Raw genomic sequence first — 20,208 nt, 5'->3', positions numbered from 1 at the left:
GCAAGGCTTTTTGAGGAACCACAAAACCCTTCTTTTCCACAGGCCGAATGTTTCTAAACTATTTCCTGTGAAACACTGCAATGAAGTCTCTCTCTATATTACACTCATTAGTTAAATTGGGTTTCATTACCATCCTTTCCCTCAGTGCCCATTACACCAGCTGGATGCTGCATTTCAGGAATCCATTACATGCTAACAACAAAAATGTTGCCTCTTAAAAGAATAAAAAATAATTTAAAAAATACTAGGTCCTATTTCTTTAAAGGTCCAAGATGTTATCAGAGAAGGGGAGGAAGATGAAACAGCTGCTTTTGGACCCCAAAGTGCTCTCTACAATGCCCTGATCTTCCAATTTATTTTTTTATAAGCATAATTAACAGAAGCAATAAGTTGTTATCCACATAGACAGATTTTTGACTAATTCAGGCCCTCTTTTATGCACTCGGCAGTGTCTAGGAAACTTGGGCAACACAACCCAGCACAGCAAGGGTAAAGTGTGCTGGCACATGGGATCACAGCCTGTCACCTCCTTGAGCGGCTCATATGCGGCATTTGCCACCATCAAAAAAAGAGAAGAAAAATAAGACATTGATAACAGACATCTGTAGTATCATGCCTTGGGGCTTACTTCCCTAGAAATTAAACTAGAGTCTTGCAAAGTCTGGATATTTCAAAAACCTGACATTTAGGTAACCAAACTGCCCTCTCTTCTTTACTGCAATCTACCCATACCCAGGGATTTCACTCTATTTTAATCTGCAGGTCTTTTAAGCATATTTAGGTGTTTCAGGTTGTACTAAGTGATGAACAGAAGAAAATGAGAAGGCTCCTGTCTGTTGGGTTTGCATGTTGGGTAATTCCAGTAAAGCAAAAACCAGAGCAGGCTGTGAGCTTCAGCATACCTGTGCTACCAAAACCTCAAAACTGAAGGGGTGAGAGGGAGGAACAAAGAGCATTTTTAGCATAAGTTAGTTGGGCTGAGAATTCACAGCCTTTAGAGCATTGCCAACAAACTCAGTCGTGCCTCGGTACTTGGTAAAACAGAAAGGAAGCTATTACAGCTATTTGCATCCCTTCCATAAGCAGGGGAAAAAAACCCTCTCATATTGCTCAGTGACAGGCTGAGTCAAACATTCCTCTTTAATGAAAACTTTATTAGATCCCAGCATGGTTACAATTTTGGAAATTGCTTTTAGTGAGTTTGATGGGGTTTGGAGCTAGGATTTAACGTCGTTGTCTTTTAAATTTGATCTTATTCGAACTACATTTAATTTGATTGCGCTGCGGTGCTTACTTGCGTATGAGCATTTTACGATTTTGCTACTTATTCACCCCTTTGCAAGCAAGACACCCACCTGCCCCGGTGTTACCCCCAGACACAGCACAGCGGGTGTTCAGAAACCACAGGGTGTCCTGCAAAGCCTGCAAAGCTGCAGCATTTGGGCTTTCTTTTCCTCTCCAGACATACATGCTACCTAGGCTCCGCAGCTACTGCTACAGAGGATTGCCTTTCCCACACACACACTTTAACCCCTATTTCTCAGTGGCTCCCAGCACCGGGCGAGATGAGGAAAAGCCCTGTCCCACCTCACTTACCTCCCAGATGGTTTCCCCATCTCCTCCCTCCCCACGGAGCCCTTCACTGCCTGCATCGCAGAGGCTCTGCCCTTGGTTTTGCTCCCCCTGTCCTGCTTTAACTCTCTCACACACCTGCCGTCAGTGCAAAATTAAGTAACTGCCAATCGCTGCCACATTTCTGCAACCGGTTTTTCTGCAAAGAAAAAAAAAAAACCAACCAACTTTGGCTGCAGCTGCCAGCAAGCAAAATGTGAAGAAATTGGTAGGTTATGTGCTTTGCTTCAGTCCTTGGAATGTTGTTCAGGCACAGAATAAGGCTGTAACCCCCGTGAACTGCAGTGTGGTGGGCGCAGAGAAGGCGAGCGAAGCATCCACTGCTCTTGCACAGTTCACACAAAATCTACGTTAATCACTTTACCTCCCTGATCTTTATCTCAGGGTATAATGTAAAATGTCAGCAAATAATTTAGTCTTTACCATGTTTAAGTCACTCAATTAGCCCTGTAAAAACTTTTCAACTCAGTTAGCAAAATCAAAACAAAGCCAAAAAGTGTCACGGAGGGGTGCAGGGAGTCAAGCCTTGCAGACCTTAGCAGCCTTCCCGTCCTCCACACAGCAGAGGCAGCAAGGCAGTAGTTTATTAAAAGATCCTGGAGAAATCAATATCCAGCCTGGAAATCCAGATTTCCAAAAAGCTCTTAAGCCCAATTTCCCAGTGTGACACAAAAGCAGATGCATTTTCTGCAGTCTACGTGGCCGAGTGTATAGGTGACGCCGCTAATTTAGGACTTGAACAGAAGTTAGCTGTTGTGGCTGCTCTCATGAGTCAGGGGAATATCAGAGGTGGCATGGGCCGGCGGCCAAGAGGCCTTACTGTTGTTTTTGAAGAAGGCCCTTGAAGCTGGTGGGTTTTCCTGTTGCATCTCTCCATGGTACATTCACCTCCGCTGCACTAAACTGAGTCTGCAACTTGAAACTGAGAAAGTATCTGGCCTTCAGGATATTTATTAGTAACAGAATTAGGAAAAAAAGCTAATTTTCTGAGCTTCTGAGGAAATGCACAGAATTACTTCACTTATTCTTTTCTCCTCTTTGATCTCAATTGGTAGGTCTCTAACAAAATTAGTAATTAACAAAATGAATTTAAGATAATGTAATTTTGTCTGGATTGGTTTAGCTGAGCTCTGGGCATGAGAAGCATTGCACAGAGAGCTAGGTACTGTAATTGTTTTTCCTACATACTCTGTCTAAACATATTTTGTTTATATATTATATATTAATAAACACATATTGTTTCAAAATGTTACTGTCAAACAGATTTTTCCCCTTTCTACGCATAACATCTGATGAGCAAGAAAACAGTAAACCAGGAGTGTTTTTTCTGGAGGAAAAAATCACGCAGGGATTCAAATGGGAGTGCGGGGTGCGGGAAGGAGGCGGCAGGTTTAAAACCCCTCGTGTGGCAGGACTGGCACAACCCTCCTCCTCGTCTTGCTCATTTGCGGTGGGTTGTCTGGAGCTGAAACATCTCCCGTGGTCTCCACCAGGCTATGAAGCCCACTCCAGCCAGGCTTCAGCTGGGTTCAGGTGTTGGCTCTGTCCAAGCCAAGCTGTTATCCTGTCGCTGTTACTGTATGACAGACGTAAGTGACATAGCTGGATGACACTTCACTGGGAGAAGGGGAAAGGAGAAGGCAGCGCGTGTGTCTCGAAGACATCCTGAGGGGTTCACCTTCTTCTCCCGTGAAATACAACTTCTGGTCAGTGGCATCCATCGGCAGCTGATGTTTCTGTCACTGGCAAAGATGGGTTTGAATCCTGTGCAGCAGAACCGCTCTTGGTTCGGTTTTGGGATGCAAGGCCAGTCTTCACCCATCTGGTGCCACGAGAGAGAGACAGCGAGGGCACAGCATCCTGGCTGAGAACCCCGACCCAAAGACGTATGTAACCCGGGCTCCTGTTTTTTATTGCACAGGGAAACAAAATGGTCAGTGGCTCCCAGTGGCACAGACCGGGCAGCCAAAGAGCTGAGAAGACAAACAACTTCCAGCTCCTGGCTGTAAACCAGGACATCGCATTCCCTCCCTTCCCAGAAACAACACTCGAGGTGGCCTTGTTTGTGCTGCAGTGTTCTCTTCTGCTTCAATTTCCCGTAATTTTGCTCAGCCACAATATTATAGGGTTTCTAACATTTTCCATTGGGGCACAGTGAAGATTGTAAACATGTGTCTCTCCCACTGTTAATGCTGAAGGTTCATCATCAGCAACATGGTAATATCTGGGATGCATTAATGAAGCCGGCTAATAAAAATGGGGTGCAAGGGTCTCACTTCACAGGTCGCCTGATCCGATTTTTCCAGCATGAGGTTGGGTGTGATGCGTGGCACAGAGCTGTGTCCACCTGGCTGAACTTCTTTCCATGAAGCAACAGCCATGGTGGGAGGGCAAGGTATCCATCTGCCCAGATATTTTTTTAAGCTCATTTGAACTCTTTTCCCTTTCTCCACCCAAATTATCTTGCTAAACTTCAGGATTGTGCAACAGGCAGGAATGAAGAGAAATAGTTACAAATTGTCCTTAAAATTTGGGTTTAATATTCATGGTTTCATTGTAAACAAAAGCAAGCAAACCCACGTAGCTGCTATTGCTAAATAGGTTGGAGCCTCTACACCGCCAATTAGCCAGGCCGGTGGTACACCTCAAGGGCTGCTGCCAGTTCTTGCTGCTGGCCTGAATCTGCAAGCACAAGAACCGAGGCCACATAAATTTTCTGATTGGCTGGAAAAATTTGGATACAGCCTCTGTCGGGATGTATAAATAGAAAGCAAAATATTTCAGACCTTTCACTTTGAAAGCAGAGCTCTCAAGGCACGTGAAAATGCACAGGGTCACAGCAGTCATCCTCGCAATTGTGATCTCCAGTGGTGAGTTAGCTGAATTTTGTTAAACATTGCTCATTGTAACCTGCCTTCTTTTTCTTTCTCTCCTTTTCTTTTTTTTTTTTTTTTAATGAAGTGTATCTGTAAGGATTTAGGAACTGATTTGCTCTCTGCCATTTTTTGCTTTTGAAAATAACCCCTCTCGCATTGCATAGGAACCTCCATGGAAAAATCCTTTTTAGATATGGTAAAGAGTTGTGGCAAAATTTTGTTGGAGTAATGATGTTGACTGAATAAGAAAGAATCAGCTGAGGCATATCAATTACTAACAGCATGCATGTTTTCTTAAAAACCTTTTACTTCAAGATCAGCCCGCTAAGCACAGAGTGTTCCCAGAGATGTTTCTGTGTTTAATGTCATCACCTTTGATTTCACAAAGAATACACAATTCATCAAAATAAATGAAGACTACCTAGAACAAAGGGCTGTTTTGCTCAAGGAAGGCATTAGAGATTTCCTGCACCCTTTTAGCACCAGACCTTCAGCGCCAGCACATCACTGCCCCTCTGTGCCTACACTCCCAGAGCCCAACGGGGACAGTGCCTGCCGAGCTGTTCACACACGTGGATAAACCTCAACTCGTTGCTTCTTGCTAGACCAGCCCCGTTCTCCATAGGGAGCCCCAAGAGCATCCCCTGGGAAACCCTAGTAGTTTGGGGGGGGGGAGCAGGGCTGTTAGAGGCTTGTAGAAGGTACCAGGCCAGGGGTTGCCTTTCCTCCCTGCCGCCCTATAAACATCTTCCCTCTCTCAGACATCACTGGGGCCATGAGATCAGCACGGGTTTGGCTGTGGGTGATGATAGTTGGAGTCTGGAATAAAAAAATACGAGGCTGTTACCCTACTGGCTGCTACTTTGAAACAGTAATGTAGAAACACTGGGAGATAGAAAATGCAATTAGTAAAAGCTGGATGACAGCTTTTATTTTTGACTGGATCCCACATTAGGGAATAGGAATGGACCTGGTGGGTCTCTCTCAGTCCTGTTTTTTACAGTTACAGTTTAGGATTCCAAGATCCCAGGTGGCTCAGGTCACCTTCCAGGCAGAGACATCCCGTAGCTCCAGCCCCACGTCTGCTATGTGAATGCAGCACAACTGCCCCGGGGCAATGGGAGAGGAGTGGGTCACTCCGTGATGTCCCCTCCAGATCTATTTGTTCTGCATTTTTGCTTTGAAGTCGCTCCTTTAAGTACCCTCAAACGTCATTTGACAAAGCATAAAACAAAAAAATGCTATTTCATTGCATCCCTAAAATTAACCTACATTAAAAGATGCACAACTTTCTAGTTCCCTGAAGCCTGATCCATCGTTACAGCAAAGTCCAAAGGGGCCTTGCTATTGATTAAGCATCACGGGCTGGGAAATCCCCTTTCTAGTTTGTGGGTTTCATCTTCTGTTCTTCTCTTTTCTTCTTTTCTAGCTGCTGCAGCACAATGGGCAAAAATCTGCTCAAGTCAACCTGCAAACAAAATCAGAGGCTGCGACTCTCAGGGCTGCGGCGGATACAACCGCTCCAGGTCCTGGGCTGGGATGACGGGAGATGGCTGTGCTTGAAACTTTCTTAAAATAAAAATAAGCATGAAAAAATGGGTGAGAGGAGGGTTTCTAGCTGGCAAGGCGCTCTGCCGCGGGCTAACCCGCCTTGCTCTTCTTCTTCAGAGGAAGGAGGCAGCACATGGGAGTGGACGTGGTGTGTGAGGACGGCTCGGTGGTGTACGCACCCTTCACGGGGAAGATCGACAGACAAGCCAGGCCCTATGGAAACGGCAATGCCATCGACGATGGAGTTCAGCTTTCAGGATCAGGTACCAGAGCTGGAAGACGTGCGTCTTGCCAAGCTTGATTGCAAAATGTTCCGACTCCTTTATAGAGCTTTAAACTGAGCCAAAAATCATGAACGCAACCTGAACTGCAGTGTGCTTGTACGTGAATCCAAGCAAAAACTGTAACTTTATAATCCAGGTTCTGTTAATGCAGGAAAATTTATTGAAAGTATTATGGCATTTCACCTCTATTAAAAAAGTCAAAGGATGAAGCTGGTCCCTTTGCACATTTTGGATAATTAAAGGAACAGCCTCTGACTTGCTCATGGAATTTTACCCACCTTAATCCCCTTCCCCACCCCCCTCCATGTTAATTTATTTCTTTTCTTATTCTCTCTTCTTGATGCTACAGCAGCGTCACAGCATTTTCTGTAACTTTTTCTGCTGCTGAATCTCTTATCATTTTATTGTCATTTGTATTTTGCTACTGAACGTTATGACTTTGCCAGGCTTTTAAACCATTTCATAGGAGCAACAGTTTCCCCCTCTTCTCTCTCCCCTGTTAACAGGATTCTGCATTAAGGTGTTTTACATCAAACCCGTCAAGTACCGCGGCCCCATCAAGAAGGGAGAGAAAATCGGCATCCTGCTGCCCATGCAAAGGGTCTACCGAGGAATTACGTCCCATGTCCATATCCAGAACTGTGACTTAACGGATCCTACTCCCAACCTGTAAACGGGCGGCTGCGCCTTCAGCCCCCCACCTTGTATATTCATTAAATTGCTTGGGCATAGGTAGTCACTCTAGCGGAAGCCACTGAGCCTCAAACAGTTGTTCCACCTAAAAAGTGTCCATGAACAAAATGCTGGTGGTTATCTGAACGTGAACAGACTCAGAGTAAGGTATAGCACATGCTTTAAAGCTGTTATCGTGTCTTGCACATCACTGCACTCGCAGATGAAGGCTGAAGTAGCGGGCAGTGGACGAGTGGCTGAGAGATGGTGGATCCGCGATGCTCAGCAGCACCGCAGCGAGCCGTGCTGCAGCTCACTTGTCTTGGACTTCTCTGCTCTCTTTGCAGCCAAACACAAAGATTTCTTTAATAAGTCAGAAATTTTACTTTGCTTGCAAATGAAAGATCACACTATTAAAGAGCTGCTTCACTACAAATTGCTTTGAATTTCTTTGGTGCTGTCACAGAGTTTGGGCTGGGTTCTGCTTTTTTAATGCAGCTGGGGGGAAAAAACTTGTATAAAGCTGAAACACAAATCTTTCCTGGGGCCCATGACCAAAAACATGAAACAACATTAATGAAGTAGCTCATTCCTTTTCCCCAGACTCGGGATTGCTTCACGATTGCCTTGGCACACCCAGGTTTCTTTTTGTCCAAGTGAGGCATTTCTTTCCACTAGTAAATCAGCTGAAGACTTTCCCGGGACAACAAGCTCTTGTTAACAGGACAGGGCTTTTCAGGCCAAGGCTACCAACATGCTACCGGGAGTCTCAAGGGCTAAAGTGCTCTACAAGTGCTGCAGGCTCTCACGTATTTACTAACGCAACTGCAGCCTCGGATAAGCAGGGAAGCTGCTTCGGCGGGAACTGCGTATGTCCTGACAGCAGATTTGTTTTTCCTAAGAAACTACAGAAAGATATTTGCCACATCTGTGCAAAGTGCTTAACCTGCTGTGTCCTTTAACTTTGCTGTGAATGAAACATCAGCACGTCCATATAAACACGCAGCCCAAACCTGCAGAGGCAGACAGCAACCAGACACTGATGGTGAGTCAATACAACTGGGTTTTCTGTGAAAAAACCTTTTCCTTATACTGAAAGCAGAAACATTTCAGCAAAAGTCCCCAGGGTTTTCCAGTTTTGACCAATTCTTTTTTTATTTTTGTCATGAAGTTGGCTGCCTGCAGAAAAGAAACACTTCCATCTAAGTTTCACTTGGTTAAAATCCCAGGTTTTAACCCAGTTATCAACTTCTCACATTTGAAGAGGGAAGGTCCCAATCAAGCCCCCACTTCTCCATGCAAAACCTAACGAAACACTGAGCTGACCCTGCTGACTGAGCAGGGCACCGAGCCTCCAGCCTTAATACACTCGACTGCAAAATCAACATTTTTACTTGATTTTAGTCCTTGTATGGGAAAGAAAACATGATCCGACACTTTTTTTCCCCAGCAAAGGCAGGTAAGCTCTTCCCTGGGTCACACTTGTCTCCTTCCTCCTCCCTCAGCTGTCATATGCATCAGGAACCTGTTAATAGGCACAGAAGATCCCATCACCTCCTTTCTGAAGCACAGCACACAGGTATCATCAGGGCCCTGGGAGGAACATGAATGCCAAAACAGCACTGAGAGCCCCCAGCCTGCCTTCTCCCTGCCCTCGGCAGAGCATCCTGCCCTCCTGCAGTCCAGAGAGACCACGCAGCAGCGCCCGCTCCCAGGGACTCGTGGTCCCCCCGGCTTGTGACGGAGCTGCTCCGAACTCACCAGCTTTGCTCCTCTACAAGTAACATTTTCACCTGTACATTAATGACAACAGCTCAGCACTTTTCTGGTCTGTCCCCACAGAGTGGTTTCACAAACCTTTTCAGGGAGCTATTATTTAATCCGAGTTTTTCCAGCAGCGCAGGGAGGTGCAGTGCTTTGGTGCAGGGATGTGGGGTGCTCCGGCAGGTGCCTGAGAGAGGTAGAGGGCAAATGCTAAAAGTTCCTGGTTTAGCTGGGGCTGTCACCCAGCAGCAGAGAAGAAAAATTAAATAACACTTTCTATTTCAGGTTACAGAGCAGTTGGGGCAAACAGTATAAGTAAATCCAGCTTTATCTTTTCAGTCTAGTAAAAAAAAAAATGGCTGTAGAAGAAGGGAAAGTACAATTTGTAGCTGACTCTGGGAAGGAAATAAAGGGCTGGTAAAATACACAGCTCTAGAAATATTCAAGATGAGGGGAAAGGGTGCTGGGGGAAGTAACGGGGCAACTAGGCTTTTCAGGAAAGAGTTGGCAAACTCAGGCCATGCAGAATTGCTTTTTTTCTGCACCAGTTCTGCAGGGATCTTTTCCTCACTATCCCTTTCATTTTGTAAGTTTGTACCACAAGGTCCCAGACAGAGAGATGAGCTGGGGTCCCAAACTGTGAAAGTCCTAACTGCCTGAGGCTGCAACCCAAATCTGCACTATTCCCTTCCATTTCCCCGAGCATTAAAGGACATTTGGAGGATTCAGCCGGAGCTTTGTCCTCCCCACAGGATAGGACATCGGTAGCAAAAAAGATTTTCTTTCATGTTCCTCCATCCTCCCCATTAAAACCTGCCTAGCTCAGGCTTAGCAAGTATATCAAAAAGGCAAAATAAATTCGAGATGGAGTCTTCGATCAGAACTGTGCACCAGCACAACTTCAGCTTCGTCTTCAGCTCATACTTAGCAAAGAAGAAAAGCAACATACTCAGATCTCCTACAGCCTGCTATCTCCTTAAAATGACATGCCCAAGCATGCCTTTTGGCTGACCAGCTAGCGCGACCTGCTGATTTTCCAACGATACTACAATATAAGCCGCGTACACAAAGCTTAATTAATCATTGTGGCAAAATTCCTCTTATCTCAGCCTCGTCAAGCGATCAGAAGCCTGAGTAAATAGCGAGTGCAAGTTGTTTTACGTTGCGCCAGCTTGATTTTTACCGTGAAAGCCTGGGCTGCTAATTGCACAAGTAAATTCTTCTATGGTTGATTTTTAAATCACAATTTGTTTTTAATGATTAGCACAAAGAATATTATTTATTTTCCAGAGAAACAGCTTTTAAGGTTCTTTAATAACATAATGTGCGCAGATCAGCTGGGGGGCAAGTGCTCAGCATTGACTTGTTCCCACACTGAACACACCGGGCTAGCCAAGAAGGACAAAGCCAATTGTTCTGCAAAATATAGCTAGGAAGAGAATTTACCTTTTCAACCGCCTGCTAACAAGCCTGGCAAACCTACAGTTATGGTACTGTAACATCACCAAGAAATAAGATGTGCAGCGCTCATTTATCCGGTTCACTGGGGCTGCAGCCCCACAGAGGTTGCGAAGAGGAAGGACTTGGTGGACCAAATCATCAGTTTTTGGACGTTGGTTGAATCCCACCAAGCTGAAACACGTGTAAAGGAAACGATGGAGAAACCAGCCCTCACTTGTGGGCAACAAACGGAGGATGGCAGCACAGCTGGGAGGAAACCGCAGGCCTTGGCTGGGGGGTTGGATTTGCCCCGGCTCAGGGTTTGGCCCCGGCTTTTGCTGATGTTTCTGCTCAAAGACTCCACTACCATCGCCCAGGTGTGTCTCACAGTTTTCTGGCTTTTTTCCTCCAAACCCCTTATTCCATCATTTTACCATTTTCTCATTAAGAGTTGATGTTAAGATAATTAATATGTTAAGAGGGACTAGTCTAACGTTTGCAAGGTTTATGGACACACGCATGGCAGGTACCATCTATCCAAAAGCCCTGGTGGGCAGTGGACCCTCCTGAAGACTACATAATTTACACAGCAGAGTCACGGTATCTTTGGAAAGGCTGAATAGCAAAATAGGGATTTCTCCTGGCCAGCATCAGGCTTAACTCATTCACTGCCTGTTGATATCAGCCCAAATGCTCACATGTGCTCGCTGCGCTCTTGCTCAGTCCATGAGAAGACCTCGAAGGGACTTACACAGCTAGGGAAGTTACTACTGACATAAAAGGGGCAAAACAGGGAACTCGCACCATTCACGCAGGAGAAAGAAGTCAGCATTTCCCCAGCCAGCCCACCTGCTCTCAGCGTGCTCCTCGCAGCGCTGCACGCTGGCTCCTCTCCATCTCCTTGCCCGCTCCCCGCCGCGGGGAAGGAAACGGTGCAACTGCAGCTCCCAGGGGCTGTGCAACGCCGGCTGGTTGTTCCATATCCTTCTGTTAGTGTGTGCTAAGCGGCCAGTTCGCGTCTTTCACAACTGCACCTACCAACTGTTATATTAGCATCTCCGTTGCCCAACACAGGAATCCCACCAACTTCAGTTCAGAGCTTCCTCGTGCCCAAGGTGAGAGGTCTGCACCTTCCAGCTCGCCCAGGAAAGATGGGGAACACACTGAGAAATCTCAACTGCAGTATCATACACTTGAAAACTGTTTTATTAAGAATACTTTACCAGAAGTGCATTAGATATATTACTGTAGCAAATGACATTTTGACATGTTTTAGAAAGAACAGAGCAAGACACAATGCTGTTAAGATCTCTTATGGAGAAAATATAAAAAATGTACACAGCTACGAGCAATTTGGAGTCACCTCTGTAACACAAATGAGATGGAAAAAATTGCAAAGAATCGCAGCTTAGAGCCATTTTATAAAATACCAGACTGCAAAACAGGCCTCAGAGAAAAGCTTCTTCAGTGTCTGTGCACCTATAACACAGCTGTACTTCTCTCCTCGTGCCTACCAGCTTGGCTGGCTTTACACCCGGCCTTTCCTTCACAAGACACTGTAGAGCGGATTGAGGTGCTGCAATTCATTCCTTGGTAAAATTAGGAGCATGTGAGTTCACAAAAGTCTATAAAAATCGTTAGCTTTTCAAGGCAGGTCTGCCCCAGGTAAAATTTGTATAATGAGGTATTTAAAAATCTACTAGTGCAAACTGGCAGTCAGGAATAAATCAGAAATAAAACCTGGTTGAGAGAGATCATTATTGCAGAAACCCCACTGGAGACCCCTCAACTGGGAACGGCCAGGCACCACCCAAATAAAGTCTTTATTTTTCAATGGTTTTGTTTCCAGTAGGGAAAAAAGCTTACAGCAGCTAGTATCAAGCTAGCCAAGCTCAGAAATACTTTACTACCTCTACGGTATGAAATCTTCATTGAAAGATGCCACCCATACTGCCTCCCTTGCTGATTCTCTCTGCTAAGGAGAGCTGAGGGGGTCTGCGGAGGGCTCGTGCCAAATGAAGGTGAATAAGCCTGGAAAGCACATTACACAAGCTCTCCCAGCTTCGAGCGACAAAGGCTGTTTCTGGCAAGGGTCACACAAACCCACACCCCCCATCTTTCAGTTCAGGGGTAAGCAGCATCCCCAAATCCTGAATACCCACCGAGAGCTATTACCAGCACCTTGTATCATTTGTAAGCCCAGACTCCATTATATTGAGCAAATTACAACCAAAAGCCTCATCAAAACTAGGCTGAGGGGACATAACATTTATATAAATACTCGTTTGGTGGCTACGAGTGTGAAAACCAGCCGTTCTTTCTGGCAGGATGCAGAAGAAAGCAGCAGGGATAAAATCAGCAAAGCCACTTGTAATAACCCCAGGGAGGGCTAAAAGATTGCTTGGGGCTTAAACGCTGGCTGTAAAAAAAGCTTGGAACCACAAGCAAAAAATTTGTCTCCAGCTGCTTGTTCCATGGAGATTTTCAGAAAACACAACGTACAGATGCTCTTTGCAAACTAGAAGTGGGGCAGGGAGACATCTGTTTCTCCTGTGAATAAAACCTGCAGGACTTCCAGAGGTTTCTGTAACTTGGAATATCAGATAGTGTATGTGAAAGCGCCATGACTCATTTAAATTTCATATTAACTAAGACATGTCTGTAAAGAAAATCTAATGCTTTTCTGTTAAGTAGTGCAGAAAAATCAAACTGAAGGATTAAAAGAGACACTAAGGAGCCTGCTTAATAGTACAAAAGCTGAAATCAAGCAGATACTAAACGAATCATTTTAAAACCTAGAATTTTTTAGCTCCATGTCAGTTATGCCATGCAACGTGGGTTTGCAACTGTTTGTTTCAGAGCTTGAAGATGTTTTAATAAGAATTTAGTTGTCAAAAACTAGGGTTTCAGTGAAAAGACTTCATGGATTTAAGCCCAGGCTAGGTGATAATTTCAGCTGAACAGGAAAAAAAGACGTGTTTCCATGCAAAAGCATCTGTATTTCTTAGCCTAAGTGAATACTTATGCTACACCAAACATTACAGCTTCGTGCATTCTCTGGCACTCTGTTAGAAAGCTCTAATGGGCACATACACCTGGGGAGGAGGTGCTGGAATCACAGAATCATAGAATCATTGAGGTTGGAAAAGACCTCTAAGATCATCGAGTCCAACCATCAACCCAACACCACCACCCACTAAACCATGTCCCTAAGCGCCTCATCTACACGTCTTTTAAATACCTCCAGGGATGGGGACTCCACCACTTCCCTGGGCAGCCTGTCCCAATGCTTGACGACCCTTTCCGTGAAGACATTTTTCTTAACATCCAACCTAAACCTCTCCTGGCGCAACTTGAGGCCGTTTCCTCTCATCCTATCGCTTGTTACTTGGGAGAAGAGACCGACCCCCACCTCGCTACAGCCTCCTTTCAGGGAGTTGTAGAGAGCGATGAGGTCTCCCCTCAGCCTCCTTTTCTCCAGGCTAAACAACCCCAGTTCCCTCAGCTGCTCCTCATCAGACTTGTTCTCCAGACCCCTCACCAGCCTCGTTGCCCTTCTCTGGACACGCTCCAGCACCTCGACGTCCTTCTTGTAGTGAGGGGCCCAAAACTGAACACAGTATTCGAGGTGCGGCCTCACCAGTGCCGAGTACAGGGGCACGATCACTTCCCTACTCCTGCTGGCCACACTATTTCTGATACAGGCCAGGATGCCGTTGGCCTTCTTGGCTGCCTGGGCACACTGCCGGCTCATGTTCAGCCGGCTGTCGACCAGCACCCCCAGGTCCTTTTCCGACAGGCAGCTTTCCAGCCACTCTTCCCCAAGCCTGTAGCGCTGCATGGGGTTGTTGTGACCCAAGTGCAGGACCCGGCACCAGGCAGTGATAATGATACAAGAATTAGCAGCGAAGGACAAATGATACAAATGATACAAAATGAGACAAATGATACAAGAATGAGCAGCGAAGGACAAACTGGTTACATCCACCGTGGAAGTTTGCCCATTTTTTCCCCTCCAACTCAGTCCTCTGGACCGTATTCTTGGTTCCTACCATTTTCGGCCAAAGAGTGCCCTTGCTTCAGGAGGGGGGAGAAAAGGTATTAAGAAACAGTTCAACCAGAGCTTCCTGAAACGTGGGATTGTTCATTTCCATCTGCTACTGTGTGCTAAGAGACCAATTATTTTATCAGTCTTTCCCAACCAGCTCTAACAACTGTTTGTTAGAATTTGTAGACATTTTCAGTGCCTAATATGGCAACACCACCTGCCCGGAGCTGTAATACTTTGCTCAAGAGTGATTGGCCAAGACAACAGACTTGGGCTTTCGAAAACACATAAATGCCCCAGGCAGCTACTGCTCAACGTCTTTGATTCGATCAAAGAACACCGGTGAAACAGCCACAAAATGCCGGCTCTCAGTCTGGTCGCTCTGGTCAGCTTGGTGTCCACTGGTGAGTTGATGCTATATTGCAGTTGGTCTTGACGGGTTTTAGGCAGACACTAACAAATTATTGAAATTCACTCAAACATAAATAATGTAAAGTTTTTTTCAATCTAGTTTTATGAAGAATTATGGTAATGTGCACAGTTATGACTATTATAAAATACGGAATTAGATGTGCATTTAGTCATATATTGAAGTGTTTAGAGGTTTCATGAAGAAAGTGAAACTAGTTTGACTTATTTCACAAACTTATATTAAAAAAATTTCTCTATAGCTTTGGTTTTAGTGTATGTACCTTAAGACCTCAAGAAAAAGGGATCAAATCTATATAGCAGGTTGTACAATGTTCTTTTACCTACAGTTTCTGAAATTATAAACTCCCCTGAGCTCATGTCTTCCACTTTAAACACCCGATTTTGCACCTTAACATGTTCTGTTGTACCGTACTAAGAAGTTTGAATTATCCCCATTTTCCTCTTTTGCACGTGAAGTTTTCGCCAAACAGTTGGACACGTACCCGCCCCAACAACAACACAGACACTGGGCACAGATCTGCAGCGGCAATGCCATCAACAAAATCCGGGGCTGCGATAGATACGGCTGCGGCTATTTCGGCGCTGACAGGTACCACAGCGGGGCATCGGGAACCTGGAGCAGTGGGGTTTGCTGTTGCTTTCCTAAATGAAATGTTCACACGGGAGAGAGAGCGGAGTTTAACCAGTTGACACTTAGAATGAGAGAAGACTGTTGTCTGCAGGACCTCTTAGTCGTTTTTGGGACGTTACTTGGCCATCTTGCAGAAGTGCAGTAATACCACCGCTACTAACTGATGCATGGGTGAAGAAGCGAGACCGTTACACAAATTAGCAGCCAGAGTAAAGGAAACGGAAAGTATTTCAAGGATTTGTCTCATTTATTCTTGTTGCGTATAGACCAGCTATTTAACTAACATTCAGCAACAGCTTACAGGAAGCTAAGTAGATTAATTTACACAAGCTAAAGGTCTGCCAGCATTGTTGTCTTTAAGTAGGCACCTCATAACAGAACAGGTTATATTTCCCTGAAAAATACGTAGACTGACTCCTGCCTTCCCTGCGTTTTCCTGTCGTCTCCTCTCCCCAGGCGCTATAAGAAGTGTCCATCCTCACCATGCAACTTCCAAATTTCCAAATGAGAAAATGCCAAACATAAGATTCTATTTTACACCGGCACAGATGTATTTTGGGGTAGAACAGGGGTACTTTTCTGTAACAGCTTGAAATATCCCATGAACTTGGGAAAATTAAAAATGCGCTTAAAATTTGAAATCCCATCCCCTTTTAAAGAAGGTCAGAGTAATACGAACATTTTGCAATAATAAACGATTTCCTTCCAATTTCACTGCAGATGCAAAAATGTTGTTAGACAAGGTTCCGATACCGTACCGTGTTAACTGATCTATCTATACATAATGTTAAGCCTGACAGACTTCTCTAATTACATATTTATATTTTCAGGCACGGTGGTAAAGGAAAGCATGGAAAGCATGGAAAGCATGGAAAGCACATGGGCGTGGATGTCATCTGTGCTGATGGAGCGACGGTGTACGCTCCTTTCAGCGGCCAGCTCTCCGGACCCATTCGATTCTTTCATAATGGAAATGCCATTGATGATGGAGTCCAAATCAGTGGATCAGGCAAGTAATAACAGCAGATCGGTTGTGAGGCATGCGCAAGTAATCATTTTATTTACTCAAGATTTCTGTGGCTCTTCAGTTCAAGCAAAGCGTTGATTAATCTTACGCCCTCTCTAGTTCCTACACTGAAGCACAACTAGACTGCTGCTAAGAAATATCGAAGTCAGCACCAGCAGGATGTAGTCCTTTTCCTACGCTTTTCTTGGAGAGAATGGAGGAAGGGAGTTGAAAAACAGGTAGCAGAAAAACAACAACCCCAAATCAAAAAAAAAAAGGAAACAGTAAAAATAAAGTATCAGAAATATGCCCTCAATTTTGCTGAGAGGATGTCTTCCTGTCCCTATTTTCCAACTCCCTCTTTTCCTCTTCTCCATAGCAATCCAAGTAATTTTGATTTCAGGATCATTGGTACCTTGACTACATTTCTGCTTCATCACTACAGTCTCCAATAAGAGGCTAGCACAGAAAGGTTCTTGCTCACCCCAAGAACAGATGCAGCTGCTGTTTCCTGACCTCGCTTCCTCCCCTGTCTCTTCCAGGTTACTGTGTAAAGCTTGTCTGCATTCACCCCATCAGATACCACGGCCAAATCCGTAGAGGGCAACAACTTGGGAGAATGCTGCCAATGCAAAGAGTATTTCCTGGCATTATCTCTCACATTCATGTTGAGAACTGCGACCACTCTGATCCTACTCCTCTACTTACGCCTGGTAAAAAAAAAAAAACAAACCCCAAAACCAACAACAACCCCCCCCAACCCCAGAATAAGTAGTATAATGAACGAGAATTAAGTTATTAATTCATTTCAAATAAGGACAATATCAAATAGCAATAGTCCCCTCTGTCTTAGGTTCTGACAGCAACATCTGAAAGAGAAAATATGCAATATAAATACAGCATAACAGGACTGTAGACAGTGTTACAGGAAGGAGAATATATCAGCTTATCAAATTTTATCTCCTGCCCCCCATGACAGCAGCAGCAGCATCAAGTCTCAGCAATAAACTGAGTCAGACATCTCTTCTGTTTGTACCCTTTTAACTACTAGCAATGTTTTCAGTATTGCATCTTAGCAGACTTTGGGATGATTCTTTGCAAATGCAAATACTACATTGATAGTAATGGAGAAGAGGACTTGAAGAGTCCAGTCCCAGCAGCCTGGGCATAGAATAAGAAACAAAACTGAGTCTTTTCCTATCCCTCAGATTACACTCTAGGAACAGTGATACTCTTTTTGAATTTTTGTCTTTAAAGCATGTTCCTTACATGAGATAACCCTAATCTAGAAATATTACAATCCAGCCTTAGGTCTACATTCTATTTACATTTCCTAAAGGATGACAAATTTTGTGGAGAAGACATCCAACTCCATGCGTGGGATGTAATTCCAGTATGTTCCTATCTAACTAAAACATAGTAGTTACAAACATGCAACACTTCAAACAGGACCCGAAAGTTAACTTTGACCTGCTGTGGTTTTGTATTTCAAAGATTCTCCTCCATTCCCACAACAAGACACACACTGGGCAACAGTGTGCTCCGGGAATCCTACAAACGAGTTAAGAGGCTGCGATCGATACGGCTGTGGATACTACGGAGCTCCAAGGTACTACAAGTGGAACACGTGGGGGTTTGTTGCTGCTCCACTGAAATAGAGTTGAACTCTATTTAAGCCATTTAAGAATTACAGCTTTGAAGGTTTAGGTTGGACATGAGGCATTTTCACTACAGGGGTAATGCAGCACCAGAACAGGTTGCCCACATTGTTCATAAAACCCCCGTGCTTGGAGGTTTTTATGACTCAGACTAAGCCGTGCCAGACCTGACCTGGTCTTGGGAACAGTCTTGACTCAAGTGGAAGGTTGGACTTGATGTCCTCGACAGGTACCTGCCAACCAACACTTCTGTGACTCTACAGTTCTATTTAAAGGCTTGGAAGAAAGGCTTTTTTTTTTTTTCCCCTCCAATTTGCAAAACTGCAACTCTAACAGATCATCAACCCTACATGGTATTACATCATCTACACCAAAACACTTTTATAGATTCTTCAGCCAGTCAACTATGTCAATGCTCTCTCAGTACAAACAACCCATTTCCAGATCTTGCAGCGTGCTAACTCATCTATCTCTAGACAATGTTAGGCCTGACAAGAGACTTCTCTAATTATGTATGTTTTCAGACGCAACGGTAAAGGAAAGCACACGGGTGTGGATGTCATCTGTGCTGATGGAGCAACCGTGTACGCTCCCTTTTCTGGCGAGCTCTCTGGACCCATTAAATTCTTCCACAACGGAAATACCATTGATGATGGCGTCCAACTCAGGGGATCAGGTAAATAGCTATTTTTAATATTTCTTTGTCTTGAGGTAATATAGGATGTATTAACTACTTGGCTAGCTGCAAGGTAAGCAAGGTACATGTTTTGAAACACTGCATCTTCTATTTATTTACATGCAGAACTTCTTGCTAGAAGTTAGAATGCAAATAATTGAGTTCTGTAGAATGTCTTCAAGCTCTTCTCTTTACTAAAGCAGGAATCCCCACCTTCTCCCTGCCTCCCATCTTCCCTCTTCCACCAAGCCAACAACTCCAACCACTCTATTTTTTTTTATCACCGCAGCATCTTTGCTATTTTGGTATTTCCACTATTGCTATCTCAGTGGAAAGGACAAGACAGAAAATGTTAATATTTCTGAAATAGAGTTAGTACAGAAGAACAAATGCTTCATCAGTCACCTGATGTTTTCCCTCCTCTTGTTTTCACCAGGCTTCTGTGTAAAACTAATCTGCATCCATCCCATCAGATACAACGGTAGAATTTCTAAGGGACAAATCCTTGGGAAAATGTTGCCAATGCAAAGAGTATTTCCTGGGATCACATCTCATATTCACATTGAGAACTGCGATCACTCAGATCCTACTAGCAATCTCGAAAGGGGGAAAGGGCAAAGAGTGTGAAATGGAAACGTAGTAAATTCCAAATAAATTCATCTCAGCATCCAAAAGTTGTTTTTCCTTATCACATGGACAGCCTCCCTCAGTGAAGGAAGGGAAAAGTGTATTCTACAGAATTAAAAAAGTTATACAATATGCACAAGTTTACATTACTACTGATTCAGTACTTTGGGCCTTACATAATATTGCAAGGTGCTAACATTAATATACACTCCAGGTATCAGTTAGGTATTGGTTTTTTAAGTACCTGTAATTGTTGCAAACATTGTATCTTGGGCTACTCGATGAACTTTACTGCACCTTGGCAAACAAGATTACTTTAGATTTTGAAGGCACCTGAACTGAGGAAGAGTAGAAGGAAATTTATTGAAACACTCCACAAGGCATAAGAGAGGCTGTTTGGAGTTGTCATGCCAGAACCACCAGTGTCTCTATTGGATGGCAAAAGGGACTCCACGCAAGGGAAAAAAGATTTGAGTTTTTGTTGGAATTTGCATTTACAAGAGATTCAGGAAATTAGCAATGACTAATTATAAGCTTTCTCAAGGAGTCTGAAAAGTCAGTGAGCATGAAAACTAGCTCACCCCCTCATGTGGCAGAAAAGGTGCACTACTGCTAGCTTCTCACTGTAACCTGGACTTTTTAGTGACCCTACAAACCTCCTTAGCCTATCGGGTGTAAATTCTGTACTTCATTTTGAGGGTTTTAGTTACTCTAACAAACTGTATCACTGCATTATACACTTTAGAGATGGGGTTTTAGAAAGCCTTTGCAGGGCAGTGAAACTAGGAAAAGCCAATAAAATAAACAAAACTTGCCTTAGCTAGGACAAGGCAGAGCTCTGAAGTACAGGCTACTCTTGGGATAGTAGGAAGTAAAGGCAGCAGGCAGCTATCTGCAGGCTCTTGCCAAGT

At 44.3% G+C, this 20,208-nt stretch overlaps 2 protein-coding genes across 2 annotated transcripts; both read left to right on the top strand.

Annotated features, from left to right (window-relative positions):
- Positions 1-4,441: 4,441 nt before the first annotated feature.
- Positions 4,442-7,451, top strand: LOC143166044 (leukocyte cell-derived chemotaxin-2-like). Its single transcript, XM_076350059.1, has 4 exons — positions 4,442-4,502; positions 5,938-6,034; positions 6,177-6,322; positions 6,850-7,451. The coding sequence occupies exons 1-4, from the start codon at positions 4,457-4,459 to the stop codon at positions 7,014-7,016; spliced, it is 456 nt and encodes a 151-aa protein (XP_076206174.1). The 5' UTR covers positions 4,442-4,456; the 3' UTR covers positions 7,017-7,451.
- A 7,138-nt stretch (positions 7,452-14,589) lies between these two features.
- Positions 14,590-19,344, top strand: LOC143166043 (myeloid protein 1-like). The gene is made up of 7 exons (XM_076350058.1): positions 14,590-14,671; positions 15,156-15,288; positions 16,161-16,339; positions 16,879-17,049; positions 17,831-17,945; positions 18,519-18,670; positions 19,107-19,344. The coding sequence occupies exons 1-7, from the start codon at positions 14,626-14,628 to the stop codon at positions 19,295-19,297; spliced, it is 987 nt and encodes a 328-aa protein (XP_076206173.1). The 5' UTR covers positions 14,590-14,625; the 3' UTR covers positions 19,298-19,344.
- Positions 19,345-20,208: the final 864 nt, after the last annotated feature.

The sequence above is a fragment of the Aptenodytes patagonicus genome, chromosome 12 (assembly GCF_965638725.1).
Source record: "Aptenodytes patagonicus chromosome 12, bAptPat1.pri.cur, whole genome shotgun sequence".
NCBI lineage: Eukaryota > Metazoa > Chordata > Aves > Sphenisciformes > Spheniscidae > Aptenodytes > Aptenodytes patagonicus.
The sequence above is the reverse complement of the archived record's forward strand: the minus strand, read 5'-3'. Positions and strand labels throughout refer to the sequence as shown.